The following is a 15,687-nucleotide window of genomic DNA, read 5'->3' as shown; positions in this document are numbered from 1 at the left end:
CCTGTTCATTTGGTGTCCGGGGGGAATAAAACTGATTCCTTACCTTCCTTATCTAGACGAGAGAAACCCAGGCGTCTGGCGCCGCATTGCTCCTGACTTCTCCCCCCCCCCCCCCCCCCCCCCCCCTTTACTACCAATCAGTCCACAATGGCGAGCGAGAGGTTCGCACTGATCACCGGGTAATAACACTGCGATCGATGCATCTGGAGGCCCTTCCGCTTTGCTAATGCTGCTGCCGCTAGGTGCGGATACGGCGGAATCGGCCATGCTCTTGCCTCCCGACTCAGGAAAGAAAGTAAGTCTCGGCAGTTCCCTCGGTTGTTCTCCCGCCCAGGACGCGTGACTGACTCAGCACCTACCTTGCCGCATTTTAGAGTTTGAGGTCATCGCAACCCTTCTCCCCCACGAAGATGCCCATCACCTGGAATCCGAGGGCATACATGTCACCCGGACCGACGTCACCAAGGACGAGAGCGTGGAGGAGCTGAAGCAGACCCTCCAGAAGCTCACAGGAGGAAGGCTGGACATCCTGATTAACAATGCGTCCGTTCAAGCCCCGTCTAGCATAACTGGTTGAGGGCGACTGGCTAATATACGCGTCTGCTTTAGTGGAATCTGTGAGTGACTTCCCTGCCTCGGGCGATGGCCATGTGCGCACAAGTACATTGCTTACCACGGGTACATGTTCTGGTCACAGGCTACACCATGCCGGCAACGGACACTAAGGCGGCCGAGGTGCAAAAGATGTTCAGCGTGAATGTTTTCGGCCCCATGCGTGTCGTCCACTACCTACATCCCTTCCTCATCGCGGCCAAGGGCGTGATTGTCAATACTGGGTCCATTGGTGGCGTCTGTCCTTACGTCTACGGCGCGTCCTACAATGCCAGCAAGGCCGCCTTGCAGCACTATGGAAACACCTTGCGTGTGGAGCTGCGTCCGTTCGGGTACGTATCGTTTCCCAAGAATGCCCATTCGGGACCCGATGCACTAACTCGCTGGTGCAGCGTCCGCGTCGTGAACGTCATTAGCGGAGAGGTGGCTACGAACATTCTCAAGAACGACCATGGGAGATCCTTACCTGAGGGTTAGTTTGCTCGCTTCTCGATATCAAACATTACCTTACTGACTCCGGATTACTGTAGATTCGGTGTACTATCCCATGAATGACGCCTTTGTAGCCCATCTCCACCGGACGCCAGGTAGGTACCTTGGGCCTTGCAGCGATTGCTCGATTGGATCTCACAAGAGGATTATCTAACTGGGAACGCAGACGCCATGAAGCCAGATCAATATGCAGCGGGAGTGGTGAAGGAGATATTGAAGAAATCACCGGCGGCCTGGTTCTGGTTCGGTAATTCTTCCGGCCTCATCCGTTTTATCGATACATTTCTCCCACGGACGTTCTGGGTAAGCTATCTTCTAGTCACTTTTGCCTGATTCCTCTTGGTCGAGAAGCTAACCATGGTATAGGACTGGTTCTTTGGTCGTCTGTTTGGCTTGGGAAAGCTGGCAGATACCCAACCCGGGAAGATCAGGCTTTCATGAGTTCAGGACCGCCGCTGCTCATCTTTGCAGCTGTGCTGTGCGATAGAAATTGGAAGATAGAACAATCTCAAATATCCGTGTATCTGCTATTACCATAGCACTGCCCACGTTCTGCAGTGATCCAGGTGTAGAAATGAAGATTCCAATGATGCGAGCATTTATCGTCTACCACACTACATTGAGGTCTAAAGAAACGTCGATAGCGCATGCAAGCATCACTGTCACACACACACGAAAGCCGTTCTGTAGTTTCCGCCGGATGCCCGCCGTTGCAACGGACATGTCCTATGGCAACGAGCCACGTGCGGCCTTGTGGCGGCGATTACCTCCCGCACACCGTGACGCTTGCCCGGCGGGGTGAACCAGGGAGAGAGCCCGTCAGCACGCGTGAGATCAGCGACTGCGGCGGAAGGAGGTCCGACCACTCCCTGTTGGACCTCCGTGTTCTTCCGAGGATACTACTATATTAGGCTCACCATCTACAAGGGACGGAGGTGCAGCAGTCCACACAACCACATTCAAGGAACGGGCCAAGACCACAGAACACGCAGCAGCATGCAGACCGACGGAGTCGCACTAGTGACGGGTGCAGGTACGGAACGAACACCTGACTGGCCCATGATGCGCACCGTTGAACCTTATTATCTGACCCCCCACGAACAGGAAGCGGCATCGGACGGGACTGCGCAATCGCCTTCGCCTCCGAGGGTGCAAGGGGCGTTGCCTTTGCCGACATCGACCTGGGGGCGGCACAGGCTGCGGCCGACGAGAGCAGGGCCCAGGCCACAAACCCCGCGTACCGGGCGGTGGCGGTCCAGGTCGACGTGTCCAGCGAGGAGAGCGTCCAGCGCATGGTCGACCTCGTGCGCGACGAGTTCGACCGCATTGACTACAGCGTCAACAGCGCCGGGGTGAGTGCCAAAACAGGGGTGGATGGGTGGTCTGACCGGGTCTGAGTATCGTCTCATGCTGACATTGACGCTTACCATGTCTCAGATTGGCGTGCAGCAGCCTCGTTCCGTGTCCGAGACGGACATGGCCGAGTTCGACCGTTTTTACGCGGTCAACATCCGAGGCACCATGCTCTGCGTGCGCGCCGTCACCCAGGCCATGATGGCGCAGGAGCAGCTCACCGTCGCGGGTCGAACCGGGCCCCGCGACGCCGGGCGCGGGAGCATCGTGAACCTGGCGTCGGCCAACTCGCTTGTGGCCTTTCCCGACATCGTCCAGTACACGACCGCGAAGCACGCCGTTTTGGGAATCACAAAGACAGCTGGTAGGACTCTACCCAACCCCCGGGCCCCCGGGCCCCCGATCTGCATCATCTTTTCCGAGCTGGACTGGGCGCTGACAGAACCGACCCGACCCTAACCTTAGCACTGGATAATGCCCCCCACGGAATCCGGGTGAATGCGGTTTGCCCGTCGTGGGTGGAAACCCCCATGATTGACAAGGCCTTCGCCGGAAACCCGGCCATGCTCGAGGCCCTGGCCAGTAACATTCCGGCCAAGCGAATCGCCCACGCGGAGGAGGTGTCGGACGTGGTCTTGTTCCTGAGCGGACCCAAGGCGAGCTATGTGACCGGGGTCGCCTGGCTCGTTGACGGTGGGACCACCCTGCAGATGAAAATCGGATGACAGTCCGATGTGGATGTGTAGGATGGGCGGGACCTCCTCCGCCAAGATGAAGGAGGCTTATATCCGTGCGGTCCGGACCGCACAGCGGGCGTGGCATGCGAATAGACAGTGTAGTGTGATGTGTGGCGTCCGCTCGGCCACTATCTAGCGCAATGCATGTCATCCCGTACCACACTCGTCCCATGCATGCAACCCCGACCTATCCCAATCCTGGATCCGTGCCGCCGGAGGTGGGTCAACCGGAGGTCTCGGCCCGAAGGGTTCCGGACCGGCATCGAAGGTCTGCTTACCCGCCGCCTCGACGACAGGGGCGGACTTCCGTTTCGAAGTGGGGGCCAAGTCCAAGCCTCGTGTCGGTCGTGTATGTAGTGTATAGTACCGGACGTCGGACGGCAATCTCCGTCTTACATACCTAGGTAGGAACCAAATCACTTCCTGTCCTGCCTTGCGTGCTGAGGTTTTGGCAGGCATATTGATCCCACGGACACACATCAAGCCATTCTACGGAGTACACGAGATTGTTTGACCGGGGATTCCCGTTCTGCTGCTCCGGCTTTCAACTGGAATTGGTTGCCTTGGTAGGGGACGCGTTCAGAAATACCCTCGAGAGGATCAATTAACTTGTGACTTCAGAAAGGAGTGTCACGCTATTATTACCTGCACGTTGCTACACAATGGAGATCGACACATCCAAAATTCTGTCGCTTCTGACCAATGACAAGTCGAAGATGCTGTCTCTCCTCCCAATCTGGCTTCCAGCCGTCGTCGTAGTCGGCGTGCTCTACTCTTGGTTTCGGTCGTGGTATCGCCTTCGCGACTTCAAGGGGCCCTGGCTGGCCGGCTTGAGCGAGGCATGGCTATTTGGCGTGACGACCACGGGCGAGCTGCACATGCGGCTGTACGAGGCGAGCCAGAAATACGGTGCTGTCCATGATGCCCATCCTAAGCGTTGCTCCCCTGGTGGTTGGTGCATCCACGGCTAACACGGCGAGTGAATGAAGGCGACGACTTCGTCCGGATCGGACCGAACTGGCTCATGACGAGTGACCCCGACGTCATCCGCCATATGAACGCCGCCAAGTACAAGCATCAGAAGTCAAGCTGGTATGAGGCTCTGAAAGTCGACCCTTACGTGCACAGCGTCTTTTCGGAGACCAGTGTGACCAAGCACGACCAGCTGCGGGTTAAGATGGCCTCGGGCGTAAGTTTTTACCGACTATGTCCCTCCCTGAACTCGCGAGTCTCGTGTGCGACTTTCGAACACCAGACGGACACTCTGCTAATTTAGAAAACGATGTGCAGTACTCCCTCAAGGAGAACCGGGATCTCGGCGTCAAGATCGACGCTGAAATCGCCTCGCTGGTCGACCTGCTCGAGCGTAAGTACGTCTCGACGGCGGACGACGTGCGCCCGCTCGACATGGCTGGGGCGGCGCAGTTCTGGTCGCTGGACGTCATCACGTCCATCGCGCTCGGCGAGCCGTTTGGCTACCTGACCGAAGACAAGGACATGTACGACTTCATCAAGATCATCCAGGGCGAGCTCCCGTTGGCCACCCTGTGTTCCTCTACGCCTACGCTGGGAAATTTGGTGTTTGGCTCCGGCTTGGTCAAGCTAATCGGGCCGAGCCCCAAGGACGAGAAGGGCCGGGGTAAACTTATGGGGTAAGAACCGCAGCCAGGCCTCCCGTCCCCGCCGGGAAGCCTCTTTTTCCTTGTGGCGGTGTGCTGACTTGCGGGTGACTAGAATCGCGAAGAGGGTGGTCGGCGACCGCTATGGTGCAAACAAGGTCGTACGCGACGACATGCTGGGAACGTTTGTTCGAAACGGGCTCGATAAACGCCAGGCCGAGTCGGAGATCCTTACAACCATGTTGGTGTCTCCTTTCTTGAATTCTCGCCCCTTTCATTTTCCTCTCTCTCTCTCTCAGCAAACTGCTAACGCGACACACCTGGGCAGTCTCGCTGGGTCCGACACGACGGCTACGGCCGTGCGTGCGACCATGCTGTACATCATGACCAACCCACGCGTGTACAACAAACTGGTCGAGGAGATCGCGGCAGCCGAGCGCAACGGGTCCATCTCGTCGCCCATCACATCCGCCGAGTCGCGGCAGATGCCGTACGTGCAGGCCGTCATCAAAGAGGGCCTGCGGATCCATCCGCCCATCACGGGTCTCCTGACCAAATTGGTCAACCCGGGCGGCGAGACCATCAAGGGCCGGTTCATCCCGGGCGGGACGGGCATTGGGCAGTGCGGATGGGGCATCCAGCGGCACCCGATCTTCGGGGAGGATGTCGACGTCTTCCGCCCCGAGCGGTGGATCGAGGCGTCGGAAGCCCAGCGAAGCGAGATGGAGAAGACCATGGAGTTGGTGTTTGGCACCGGGCGATGGGGGTGCTTGGGCAAAACTATCGTGCTGGTCGAGTTGGACAAGATCTTTGTTGAGGTTCGTCGATTCTCCCCCATATCCCTGATTGATCTTTTGGTGACTAACAACTTGCAGCTTCTGCGGAAATTTGACTTTGAGCTCATGTACCCCGGGTCTGCATGGAAAACTCGCAACTTTACCCTTTTTATGCAGAAGGAGATGTGGGTGCGCGTCACTAAGCGTGAAGTTGCCTCTTCCTGAGGAGCCAGACCCAGCGCTGCAGGCAGGGGATGAGGTTGGAGTACTTATAGAACCTCACTCTCTAAATCAATAAATTGAGCGCGAATCATCTTCCACTGCTACCTAGGGGTGTATAATGGCCATTGAGATTGTTCGTCTGATGTGTTAATATCCTCTCATATATATAAATGCTTTCTTGAACCTTGGAACTTCTACGCGTGGTTGTGATAGAAGCAGCATAGCAGGTCGGTTGGTGGATATCAGTTAGGTAGTTTCCATGTGGCGCAAACGCTGTCGTTCTTCCTTGTTCTGTTTGTTCCTTTTCACCTCCGTGCGCTTTTCGACGTGGATTTGTTCCGCTGTCTTTTTGCCTCTGCGTTTCCATCACATCCATGATGTCAAACCCTTAGAGATGGGTATTTATAACTGCAACAGAGGTCACCGAGGAATAATTCAATGTTACAACGCGAAATGACATCAATCAACCAGGACAAGATATAATAAACCACAGTATATTTCAGCTCTCTACCGACTACCTAGGTGTGGTAATGGCTCCCAATGGCAAACCCAAGAGAGCCTTGTCCTTGCACAACCATGCATAACCGCACACACAGATGCCCCGAAAATCATTCCCCGCAGTCTCAGTGGTTTGTCGGAAAGTCGGGCTGCAGCTCGTTGAGCTCGATCTTGAACTCCTTGCCGTTGATGGGCTCCATCGGCTTGCAATCCAGCAGCACGAACAGCATGCGGCCGGGCTTGTCGGGCGACAGGTTGCGCCACTTGTGGGCGGTGGCGCGCTGCACCAGCACGTCGCCGGGCCGCATCGTGCGCTTCTCGCCGCTGTCCAGCTCCACCTCGAACTCACCCTCCACCACGGTGCCGTAGTCCAGCGACATGGCGCGGTGCATGGGCGACTCCACCCCGGGCGCGAAGTCGATCATGCGCACGAGCGTGCCATCGGGGACGTGGAGGCCGGGCTGGCGGATGGGGGAGAGTCTCCGATTAGCATGGCACTTGCGGGCAAAGAGAGGGCCCGGGGCGCGGGAAAGCTCACCTTATTGTCTCGTGCCCAAGCAATGTCTGCCTCGCCGTTGAGATCCACGGCCGCGCCTTTGGTTGTGTAGAGGACATTTTGGACGCCGCGGCCGTTGGCCATCAGCGCTTTGTTGTCGCCATTGTCGGACGGGAGGAAAACGCCCTCGCCTTGGGCGTTGTGGGTGGTGATGTACCGCCTGATATCAGGGAGACCCTTCCCGGGGAATCCGGTGAAGGGGCCCGGAGTAGCGTACAAGGGGTCGAAAGCGGGCGCCGACATGGTGATGCAGAGAATTTGCGGATGGTAGCAATACAAGGATATTAAAACTCAAGGATATTGAAACTCAACGATATTGAAGTCGGACACGTATTGCTTCATTCACTGGGACCTAGGTAGTTAGCGGTGCATGGCTTTTATTAACGACGATCGATGTCGGGCATTGTTCATTTGACTGGCTGGCATCCTCGGCAACCGGAATGTAAGCAAGGGAATGGACGGTTGCGGCCTGTCGGAGCTCCGGTGCGTCATGTCGTCAGCCGTGCATTCTGAACTCGGGGATATACCAGTAACGCCGATGCCCGGTACGGGGAATCGTTGCCAGGCCGCCTTCACAAGTCCCGGATTTACAAGACAAGATCAAGCGGAGCCCTATCCAGAACGTGAACGGACCCCTTACACTCGGACTTAAGCGGATCTTGGCGACGCCATGCAGTCCGAGCCGGAACGGAGCCGGAGTGGGGCCGCAACGGGCCGGAGCGGAGCCCCGACGGCTGCATTGTCCGATCAAGTCAACCCGTGTCCGGTACATCCTTGTTATACTTGCATTGTATAGCGACGGCGGCATTGCTTGTCAGTATAACTTGGCGCAATCCTTATACGGCACTAGCCCCCTATAGAGAAACCCGAGCAGGATCAACACCCTCACCCTCCTCCAGTTCTCGACCAACCGTCGAACTCACAAACCAGAAAATGCCGACCCGAATCTTCATCACCGGCGCGACCGGCTACCTAGGAGGCACGACCCTAGATCTGCTGTGCAAGACCTTCCCGGACGCCATCTACACGGCGCTCGTACGCACACAAGAGCAGGCGCAAGCGGTCGCCTCGGCACACGCCGGCGTGACGCCGATCGTGGGTGACATCTCCTCCGAGGCCGTCGTCACGGCCGCCGCCGCGGCCGCGGACATCGTCATCGACGTCGCGGGTGACAACGAGGCCGGGCTCGGCCACATCCTGGCCGGCCTGGCCAGCAAGCCCAACAAGGGCACGCTGATCCACGTCTCGGGCATCACCTCCCTGATCGACCCGGCCAACCCCAACCTGGGGCGGGCCGCGTCCCGCATCTACAGTGACGTGACTGACAAGGACGAGATCATCTCCTTTGGGCCGGTCCGCGACCACGCGGCGCTGGACCAGTCGGTCCTGCGCGCCCACGCCGACATGGGCGTCCGCACCGTGATCCTGAGCTCGTGCCAGATTATGGGGAACGGGACCGGCGCGTGGAAGAAGGACAGCTTCGGCCACGGGCTGGTCAAGACGGTCGCGGCGCGGGGCCGGGGGTTCGTGGTCGAGCGCGGGGAGAACGTCTGGAGCTGGTGCTCCGTCCGCGACGTCGCGTCGGCCATCGTCTTTGTGCTGGCGCGGGCGCTCGCCGACTCGCCCGATCTCGCCTACGGCCTGGACGGCTACTACTTTGTGCAGACGGGCGAGGTGAGCTTCCGCGAGCAGGCCCAGGCCGTGGCGACGAAGCTGAAGCAGCTCGGCAAGCTGGAGACGGACCCGATCGACGAGTTGACGGTTCCGCAGGCGACGGAGCTCCATCCCTATGCTGGCCTCCTGTGGGGCGCGAGCTGCCGCAGCAGAGCCGACCGTCTGAGGGCCATGGGATGGACGCCCAAGGAGACTGACTGGCAAGCTCTGATGGACGAGACTGTCGTTGCCGCTGTGGCTAATTAGGCTGGGGAAGTCGTGTGTAAATACAAAAAATAGAGTTCGGGTAACGGACCACCCACATGTCGACAGGGTGCAAAATAATAACTCTTGACATCTCTGCTAGTTTGTGGTCATGTTGTTGGCATAGAAGGTGGTCAGTGCCTGCCCTATTACCTGTATATTCATACCTGCCGTTTAGTGAATCATCATAGGTAGGTATCAAAACAAAATCCTCCCGTTGCTAAGGTACCTAGGGAGGTACCTAGGTAGGGAGTGTTTTGAACTCTGTTTTCCAGAAATGGCAACATCGACTTTTGAACAGAATCGCTCTATACACTAACCATTGACAATCAATTGGCCGTATCCCGCAACAATGCTCTCGGCTTCGCGGGCAACAGCCCTTTTAGTTTCGCAGGTAACAGTACGTCAATGTTGGTTCTCGGGATGGTTCTCACCAGTTGTCCGACTGGTTCCTCTGTTGACGGCTGTCGTTTATCGACTTTCGGTTCGTCGTCGGCCAACGGGTGCCGTACTTTATATTCGCTTACGAGGTCCGAGGCGTTTTCCATAAAGTTTGCTCGTGTGTACCAGCTGTTATACTCATTGCCGTAGCCTTTCCATTTGATGAGATACTAAACCTTGGATCGTCCTAGAGGAAACGTCACTCGGCGTTGGACAATCCTTTTCAGCTCGTACTGGCTGTCCTCTGCTCCAGCTTCCATCACTCTACCTTGTAGTAGAGGATACCTCCCGGACGGGTCGTCGCCGCTCAGTGCTAGGGTAAGTTGTGTAATGAAAACCACGGGGTGAACACGCCATGCTGGCGGCAAGTCAAGCTCGGCTGCCAGCTCACCAATCTTCTTTGACCTAGCCTGAATGATGGTGCCCGTCTTTATGCCTTCAGGTACATCACCTGGGAACCTTGCGGCGGAGTTATCCCTTGCCTTGTCGCTAGATGTCGGATTCATCCGGGTCGATGGGGCTGGGGTATCTGCCTTGGTCGATGTCGATCGGCACGCCTTGGTGGCGATGTGCCAGTCGGGGTCAGAAAATAGTCCATCACTTTTTTTTGGACTTTGTGTGGAGAGATTGTATGGGAAGGGCTGAATGTTGAGTTAAAGCCAATGTAGTCACCCACCACAGGTGACAAAATACAAAATGCTTTGCTTCATATAGTTTTAATGTAAAACCGTACCTTCTTACATTTAACTTTCATTTTAAAACAATGCTAGTGGTGCATTGTTGCAGAGTACCCAACCCGAGTTTGGGCGAGTTCGGGTGCTAATTACCTAGGTACCTAAGATGGGTGTGGTGGACTATTTTCACCTTATCTATCCATACCTTACTTGGGTCAAGGAAGTTGTGAACACAAAGAACAGAATTCGGGTCATATAATCCTAATGATGCCCGTAGTATTGATCCCGATCATCCGTATTACTTTATGCTGCGTGCACTTATCCCACACTTCAATTACTTCCAACCAAAAAGAAACAAAAAAAGGTACAAGTCTCCTGAAGTGTCTGTTAAGGGGCGGCATGGTGCCACCGCATGGTGAATGGGGTGGCACACCGTTGCAACTATTTAGAACTCGGTGGGGACGGTAGGATCAACGCCTTTCAAAACCGCAATGATTTCCCCCCAGATCTTCTCCCTCAGAGCTAGTGCCTCCGTATCTGACGCAATCTTGCCGGTACTGAGACACCTCGTCAGTCTGGCTATCGAAGTTTAGGTTCGGGGAGGGGGGCAGCAGAAAGGACTCACGCAGTGATGGCCTGGTGATCGAGGTACTTCCCATGGGCCTCGGTGCCCTGCGTCACGGCGTGGAGCAACGTCTTGCTCCCCTCCTCAGAGGACCGCGCAATCGCCGCCTGCACGACCTTCAGGATCCATGGGGTCTTCTCCCGGGTGAGGAGGTCCGACTTGCAAAATCCCGGCGCCACGGCGTTCACGACCACGAGGGGCTCCCCGCGGGAGTCGCGCGGCGTCCGGTTGGCCATCTCCTGGGCGAGGAAGAGGTCCATCAGTTTGGTGGCGCCGTAGCGCTCGGTGGGTCCGCCGGCGGCCTGCGACTTCTTCCACTGCTCTTCGCCGTTCATGGTCTGGAGGATGCGGTCGGCGTGGCGCTCGGGGAACTTGATGGACATGTGGTTGTCGCTCGAGACCAAGGCCAGGTGGGGCCGCGACGAGGGATGGCGCTCCCCCGTGCGCAGCAGGAGCGGCATGAGGTGGAGGCTGAGCAGCGCGGTCGACAGGACGTTCACCTGCAGGCTCTTCTCCCACCCCTCGTCGGAGAGGGCGAACTGCATGGATGCGATGCCGGCGTTCATGATGGCCATGGTCAGCCGGCCTCCGTCGTCGACCACGTGTTTCCGAGCCCGAGCGGCGAAGGCCCGGACGCTGGCGAAGGACTCGAGGTCGAGGGGCCAGACGAGGATCTGAGTTTTGCCGGAGCAGCCGGTGCTCGACTCGATATCGGCCTTGGCCTCCTCCCCTTTGGGCAGGGAGCGGACGCCCATGATGATGGTGCCGACGCCCAGGCGGGCTGCATGTCGAGCGGCTTCTCGGCCGAGGCCCGTGTTGGCGCCCGTGATCAGGATGGTTTCCCCCCGGATGGCAGATGCAGGCGGGAGGCTCAGCTTGGTGAACAGCAAGGCGATTAACCCGCTCATAGTGGGTGGTGGCGCGGGGGGGGGGGCTGGCTGGCAGGGGTTCGTGGGGGGTCCGAGTCGAAAGATGGCGTAATTGATTAATTGTGCCTCAAAGGTGCTTACTGTGTACGCAGGAGGAAGGAAGTGGAGATCAATCCTTAGCCAGCTCGCGTTCCGGCTGCATGCACTGGTATCACTGTATCAGGAGCACGGAAGATGGGTATTCTGTTTGGGTTTGGGTTTGGGATTTGGATGCTGGCTATCTTTATGGGAAATTTCGTACACTCACAAAAGAAGTCGGCAAGAGGGATCCTTTTTTTTCCTTTGTTACACAGCCAACAGCCAGTCACGCGGGGCCAAGTCAAACTCCAGGTAGCAATGTCCGATGATGGGGCAACTTTGGCCCGACAGCGCAGCAGCCCGCGGACGAGTGAGCCTTTGTCATCTATACGATGCAGCACAAGCCCCACCCAACCTCCGACGCGCCGGAAGGGAGTTCGGCCGACTTGCCAAGGGAATGCTGACGTGAGTGATGACGTCATCCCCGACGCGCGTGAGATGAGCAGTCGCGTCTTTTTTCCATTCCTGCATTCCTCCAGTCAAACCAAACAACCTTGATGAACCAATACCCAAGTGGTGCAGTAGTTGCCGCCAACCGAGACTTTGCTGAAGATCTATTCACATACAGGGCTGTCATCACTTCAAGAAGATATCACAGGCACAGCGCTGCTTCTAAGCACATTCAAGTCAAGTGTTGATGTTGTGTGGAAGAGCACGCGCTCCCAAGAGACTCGGTCATGTCACTCAGGCACCCAAGGTGTGGAAGCAGGGTGGCAGGTAGGATATCAAGGTAGTACCTAGGTAGGTAGGAATACTCTATTTGACCACTCTTTGAATCTATAGACTTCTATTACAACGAGGTAATACCGTAATACTCGGTAGATGGCAACAACACTCGGTACATGGCAACAACAGTGACAATCATCCCACCACGACTGCCCCTCCACCGTGGGTATGGTTCATCTTCCCGCGTCGCAGGAAAACGGCCACGACGAGCGCAAGAGCCCCGGCAGTTACATCCAACGTCAGCGCATCCGTGATGGAGGTGACAATGGCATTCAGCACATCGGTGCGCAAGTCTCCGTCCAACGACTCGAGGAGCGCCCTGTTGGACCCCGAGATCATGGCCTGCACCGCACCCACCGAGTGGTCCGGAAGCAGCTGCGTGATCTGGCCCGTGGCGCGGTTCAGGAAGATGGTGTTGGCGATGGCGAGGGCAATGGCCGAGCCGCCCACCTGGGCGCACGTCATGAAGCCGACGGCCATGGGGATCTCCTCGGGAGGCACCAGGGACTGGGCCACCGAGAATCCGGCCTGCGAAAAGACGCCGGTGCCGATGCCGCCGACCACGAGCGCGCCGTAGATGTGGGCCACGCTGGTCGTCAGGGTGACGATCCGGAGGAGAACCCCGCCGACGAGGACGAGGGCTCCGCCGAGAACGTACCAGGGCATGTAATAGCCCAACGCGCTCATGCCGACGCCGTTGACCATGTTGCACACCACCATCGGGATGATGAAGGGAAGGAGGCGCACGCCCGCGTCGAGGGCGCCGTCGCCCTTGACGAATTGGAAGTACAAGGGGATGAAGTAGATGGGGACGAACGAGGACGTCCCCGCCGCGGCCGTTTCGATGAAGATGAGGATCATCTCCTTGCTCTTGAGATACTGCATGGGGAATATGCGCCCGGTATATGACGTGAGCCACATGAACCCCTGCTGGAAAAAGAAGACGGCGAATGTGACGGCCGAGCCGACAAACATGCCGATGATGCGGCTGTCTTCCCATGCATACATGGTTCCGCCAAAGGCGATGGCCATGATGCCCATGACAAAGGCGCCGATGAACAGGAGGATACCCACCCAGTCCATCTCGGCCATCCGCGCCTTGTACGGGACGCCCGGGCGGGGGTCGATGCTGGGAATCATGAAGAGAAAGACCGGGGCGAAGAGGCCGCCGATGCAGAGATTGATGTAGAAGGCCCAGCGCCAGGTTGCCGCGCTGTCTGAGAAAGCACCGCCGATGATGGGTCCGAGGCTAGGTAGATTGTCTGGTTAGCCACCGGTCCATCACAAGAGGGCGGTTGTGCAGCTCAAAGGGTGCAACTCAAAGGGTGCAACTCAAAGGGTCCAACTCACACCGTGCCTGCTCCCCAAGTCAAACCAACCATGCCGAGATACATGGGCCGCTCCAAGGGCGACGTCAGCATGGAGAGGATCGTCATGACGCCGAGGTACATGCCGGCGCCGCCCAGGCCGCAGATGGCACGTCCAACAACGAGGGCGTTCATGCTCGGGGCAGCGCCGCACACGGCCGATCCAATCTCGAAGATGACCGTGGTACCAATGTAGATCCATTTGCAGTTGAACAATCCATATCCCTTACCCCTGGGACTAGTCAATACGGGACACCTCTTGTCGATGCACGTGGCGGAGACTTACCACATGAGCAATGTACTCGCTGCCCCAAGCATGAAGGCTACCGAGAGCCATGGGAGCAGCGTCAGGTCGTCGAACTGATTGACGATAGCCGGCTGGATATCGGCGACGATGGTATTGTCGAGTGCAAAGAGAAAGACGCAGGAGAAGATGGACATGACTGTAGGCATTCAAACACATCGTGTAAGCCTCAACTCTTTCCGTCTCGCGGGCAATTCCCTTACTCACCGACCAGCACCCATGCCACCCCATGCACATTGCGTGGGGGTGCCTGGGGTGAACTCTCAGGTTCAACTTGCCCAACATCTTCCTCGGACGATGCGCCGTTCTCCTTTTTCTGGCCCTGGATATCAGTTGCCGGTATACTCTCACTGCCGGAGGGCAGGTCTTTCTCCGGCGGGGGGGTGACGGCGGGAGTCGACATTGTGGGCAGCTGGAAGGACACGGCCGACTCAGGTCGACGTCAAGTGTCAAGGTGCAGTGCAGACCAGACACGGGTGGACCCTTCTTGGGCTCGTTTAGAGTCCGAGTATTTTTTGAGTTTTGACTAGGTAGGTAATTTGTGTGATACTACACGGCGAATCGCCTTATATTGAACATACAGCTTGACCGGGGATTACTCAGCTCTCTCGACCTTGGTTGGAAGTTGCGCCTCATGCGGCAGACTCGGTTCGGACCGCAGGCGGCGCGCGGGTGAACCTTGGGTCCCGACCTCCGTCGACTGCCGGACACGGACTCGGGTGAATAACAGCCGTGTACTGACAGGGATCGGTGGTGGGGCGCTAAACTGTAATTTTACTGGGTCGGTTTCGCGGGTTTCGTCGGATTTCACCGACCACTCACTTCAGAAAGGTCGGATTAACCTACATGTAGGTCCTTTATCAGGATCATGATCCTAAACATGATACGTAGTAGCAGAAGCAGGCCAAGACGTGCGTTTCGAAATTGCGAAGACGCTGGCCACTGCCCCGTGCCGTTTAGCCCCCGGCCCCCAAAGGATACACCGAGAAGCGGCCCCAGAGCTGCATATCGTGTATGTATGTACATACCTATCTTTGAGGTATGTAAGTGAAGAGGTTCTGAATTGACCACGCCACAAGGCTGCGTTGCATAGTGCAGGGAAGATACCTAGGTAGATAACAAGCATTGATCCCGTCGGCGGCAGGAGTGGCGTGAACGGAGGCACCGGTCACAACATTGCCAAGTCATGCCGAAGAGACACCAGTTTACCTACCTCAGGTAAGGTAGGTAGGTAGGTAGGTACCTAGGTAGTCATCAGGAAACTGGCAGACAGCATCGACGTTGAACATAATATAATCACTTTGACACTAGCGCAGGTACTCCTACTGCACACTCATATCCTCGTCACATCAATCCCATCCGAGTCATACAACAACAAACAACGCTGTAACTCGTGTATTACGTTGTACCCCCGTTTAATGCAGAGCATCACTCAAGGGTGGGTGGGGCGGCGCCACACTGCACCTCAAGTCTCGGACACGTTTCTCGCTACCAGTTTTTCACCTTATACGGCGCCGATATCGCTGAGCAGGCTGACTGCTTCATATCTCCGAGTACGTATCTTCACCGAAACGGCTTCCTTCCGTACTTCCGTGCTTCCGTGCTTCCCGCATAGCCCCCAAGGTTGCGGGGGCCTATCGGATAGCAGCAACTGCATCAATGGTCTGCCAACTGCTGTATGGAGTACGTACCTACATAGATAGGGTCTAGCTGAATAATCCTGGGTATCGGCTCCTCCCCCCTCAATCTTGCGTGTCCCGG

At 57.0% G+C, this 15,687-nt stretch overlaps 7 protein-coding genes across 7 annotated transcripts; 4 read left to right on the top strand and 3 right to left on the bottom strand.

Moving 5' to 3' along the window:
- Window positions 1–147: 147 nt before the first annotated feature.
- On the top strand, window positions 148–1,545 carry B0H64DRAFT_425679 (uncharacterized protein; the record flags this gene model as incomplete). Its single annotated transcript, XM_062805694.1, has 8 exons — window positions 148–179; window positions 243–295; window positions 375–572; window positions 698–944; window positions 1,005–1,084; window positions 1,143–1,199; window positions 1,271–1,407; window positions 1,471–1,545. The coding sequence occupies 8 exons, from the start codon at window positions 148–150 to the stop codon at window positions 1,543–1,545; spliced, it is 879 nt and encodes a 292-aa protein (XP_062656376.1).
- A 317-nt stretch (window positions 1,546–1,862) lies between these two features.
- Window positions 1,863–3,354, top strand: B0H64DRAFT_402967 (uncharacterized protein). Its single transcript, XM_062804268.1, has 4 exons — window positions 1,863–2,137; window positions 2,209–2,456; window positions 2,542–2,821; window positions 2,923–3,354. Exons 1-4 carry the CDS (start codon window positions 2,101–2,103, stop codon window positions 3,180–3,182), a joined length of 825 nt encoding a protein of 274 aa, XP_062656375.1. The 5' UTR covers window positions 1,863–2,100; the 3' UTR covers window positions 3,183–3,354.
- Window positions 3,355–3,910: 556 nt separating this feature from the next.
- On the top strand, window positions 3,911–5,814 carry B0H64DRAFT_327219 (cytochrome P450; the record flags this gene model as incomplete). Its single annotated transcript, XM_062800773.1, has 6 exons — window positions 3,911–4,103; window positions 4,184–4,383; window positions 4,485–4,846; window positions 4,929–5,054; window positions 5,142–5,631; window positions 5,689–5,814. The coding sequence occupies 6 exons, from the start codon at window positions 3,911–3,913 to the stop codon at window positions 5,812–5,814; spliced, it is 1,497 nt and encodes a 498-aa protein (XP_062656374.1).
- Window positions 5,815–6,298: 484 nt separating this feature from the next.
- Window positions 6,299–7,441, bottom strand: B0H64DRAFT_363025 (uncharacterized protein). The gene is made up of 2 exons (XM_062801787.1): window positions 6,848–7,441; window positions 6,299–6,770 (listed from the first exon to the last, which is right to left on the bottom strand). Exons 1-2 carry the CDS (start codon window positions 7,106–7,108, stop codon window positions 6,435–6,437), a joined length of 597 nt encoding a protein of 198 aa, XP_062656373.1. The 5' UTR covers window positions 7,109–7,441; the 3' UTR covers window positions 6,299–6,434.
- Window positions 7,442–7,798: 357 nt separating this feature from the next.
- Window positions 7,799–8,849, top strand: B0H64DRAFT_363024 (uncharacterized protein; the record flags this gene model as incomplete). The annotated part of the gene is made up of 1 exon (XM_062801786.1): window positions 7,799–8,849. One exon carries the CDS (start codon window positions 7,799–7,801, stop codon window positions 8,783–8,785), a length of 987 nt encoding a protein of 328 aa, XP_062656372.1. The 3' UTR covers window positions 8,786–8,849.
- A 1,203-nt stretch (window positions 8,850–10,052) lies between these two features.
- On the bottom strand, window positions 10,053–11,677 carry B0H64DRAFT_402961 (uncharacterized protein). Its single transcript, XM_062804267.1, has 2 exons — window positions 10,523–11,677; window positions 10,053–10,454 (listed from the first exon to the last, which is right to left on the bottom strand). The coding sequence occupies exons 1-2, from the start codon at window positions 11,428–11,430 to the stop codon at window positions 10,343–10,345; spliced, it is 1,020 nt and encodes a 339-aa protein (XP_062656371.1). The 5' UTR covers window positions 11,431–11,677; the 3' UTR covers window positions 10,053–10,342.
- A 344-nt stretch (window positions 11,678–12,021) lies between these two features.
- B0H64DRAFT_402959 (major facilitator superfamily domain-containing protein) lies at window positions 12,022–14,811 on the bottom strand. The gene is made up of 4 exons (XM_062804266.1): window positions 14,134–14,811; window positions 13,909–14,065; window positions 13,606–13,854; window positions 12,022–13,504 (listed from the first exon to the last, which is right to left on the bottom strand). The coding sequence occupies exons 1-4, from the start codon at window positions 14,327–14,329 to the stop codon at window positions 12,391–12,393; spliced, it is 1,716 nt and encodes a 571-aa protein (XP_062656370.1). The 5' UTR covers window positions 14,330–14,811; the 3' UTR covers window positions 12,022–12,390.
- Window positions 14,812–15,687: the final 876 nt, after the last annotated feature.

The sequence above is a fragment of the Chaetomium fimeti genome (genome assembly GCF_033439085.1).
Source record: "Chaetomium fimeti strain CBS 168.71 chromosome Unknown B0H64scaffold_6, whole genome shotgun sequence".
NCBI classification, from domain to species: Eukaryota; Fungi; Ascomycota; class Sordariomycetes; order Sordariales; family Chaetomiaceae; genus Chaetomium; species Chaetomium fimeti.
Note: the sequence above shows the minus strand (reverse complement) of the source record. Positions and strands in the feature narration are given on the sequence as shown.

What these genes read in the sequence shown, in the direction of transcription:
- B0H64DRAFT_402959 (XM_062804266.1), bottom strand. Translation starts at nt 14,329, where the DNA reads ATGTCGACTCCCGCCGTCACCCCCCCGCCGGAGAAAGACCTGCCCTCC. An exon ending in GGTGGCATGGGTGCTGGTCG is followed by an intron (nt 14,066 to 14,133) that starts GTGAGTAAGGGA and finishes GAATGCCTACAG; the next exon opens with TCATGTCCATCTTCTCCTGC. An exon ending in ACTTGGGGAGCAGGCACGGT is followed by an intron (nt 13,505 to 13,605) that starts GTGAGTTGGACC and finishes CAATCTACCTAG; the next exon opens with CCTCGGACCCATCATCGGCG.
- B0H64DRAFT_402967 (XM_062804268.1), top strand. Translation starts at nt 2,101, where the DNA reads ATGCAGACCGACGGAGTCGCACTAGTGACGGGTGCAG. An exon ending in ACAGCGTCAACAGCGCCGGG is followed by an intron (nt 2,457 to 2,541) that starts GTGAGTGCCAAA and finishes ACCATGTCTCAG; the next exon opens with ATTGGCGTGCAGCAGCCTCG. An exon ending in GGGAATCACAAAGACAGCTG is followed by an intron (nt 2,822 to 2,922) that starts GTAGGACTCTAC and finishes CCCTAACCTTAG; the next exon opens with CACTGGATAATGCCCCCCAC.
- B0H64DRAFT_363025 (XM_062801787.1), bottom strand. Translation starts at nt 7,108, where the DNA reads ATGTCGGCGCCCGCTTTCGACCCCTTGTACGCTACTCCGGGCCCCTTC. An exon ending in CTTGGGCACGAGACAATAAG is followed by an intron (nt 6,771 to 6,847) that starts GTGAGCTTTCCC and finishes CCCATCCGCCAG; the next exon opens with CCCGGCCTCCACGTCCCCGA.
- B0H64DRAFT_402961 (XM_062804267.1), bottom strand. Translation starts at nt 11,430, where the DNA reads ATGAGCGGGTTAATCGCCTTGCTGTTCACCAAGCTGAGCCTCCCGCCT. An exon ending in GATCACCAGGCCATCACTGC is followed by an intron (nt 10,455 to 10,522) that starts GTGAGTCCTTTC and finishes GAGGTGTCTCAG; the next exon opens with TACCGGCAAGATTGCGTCAG.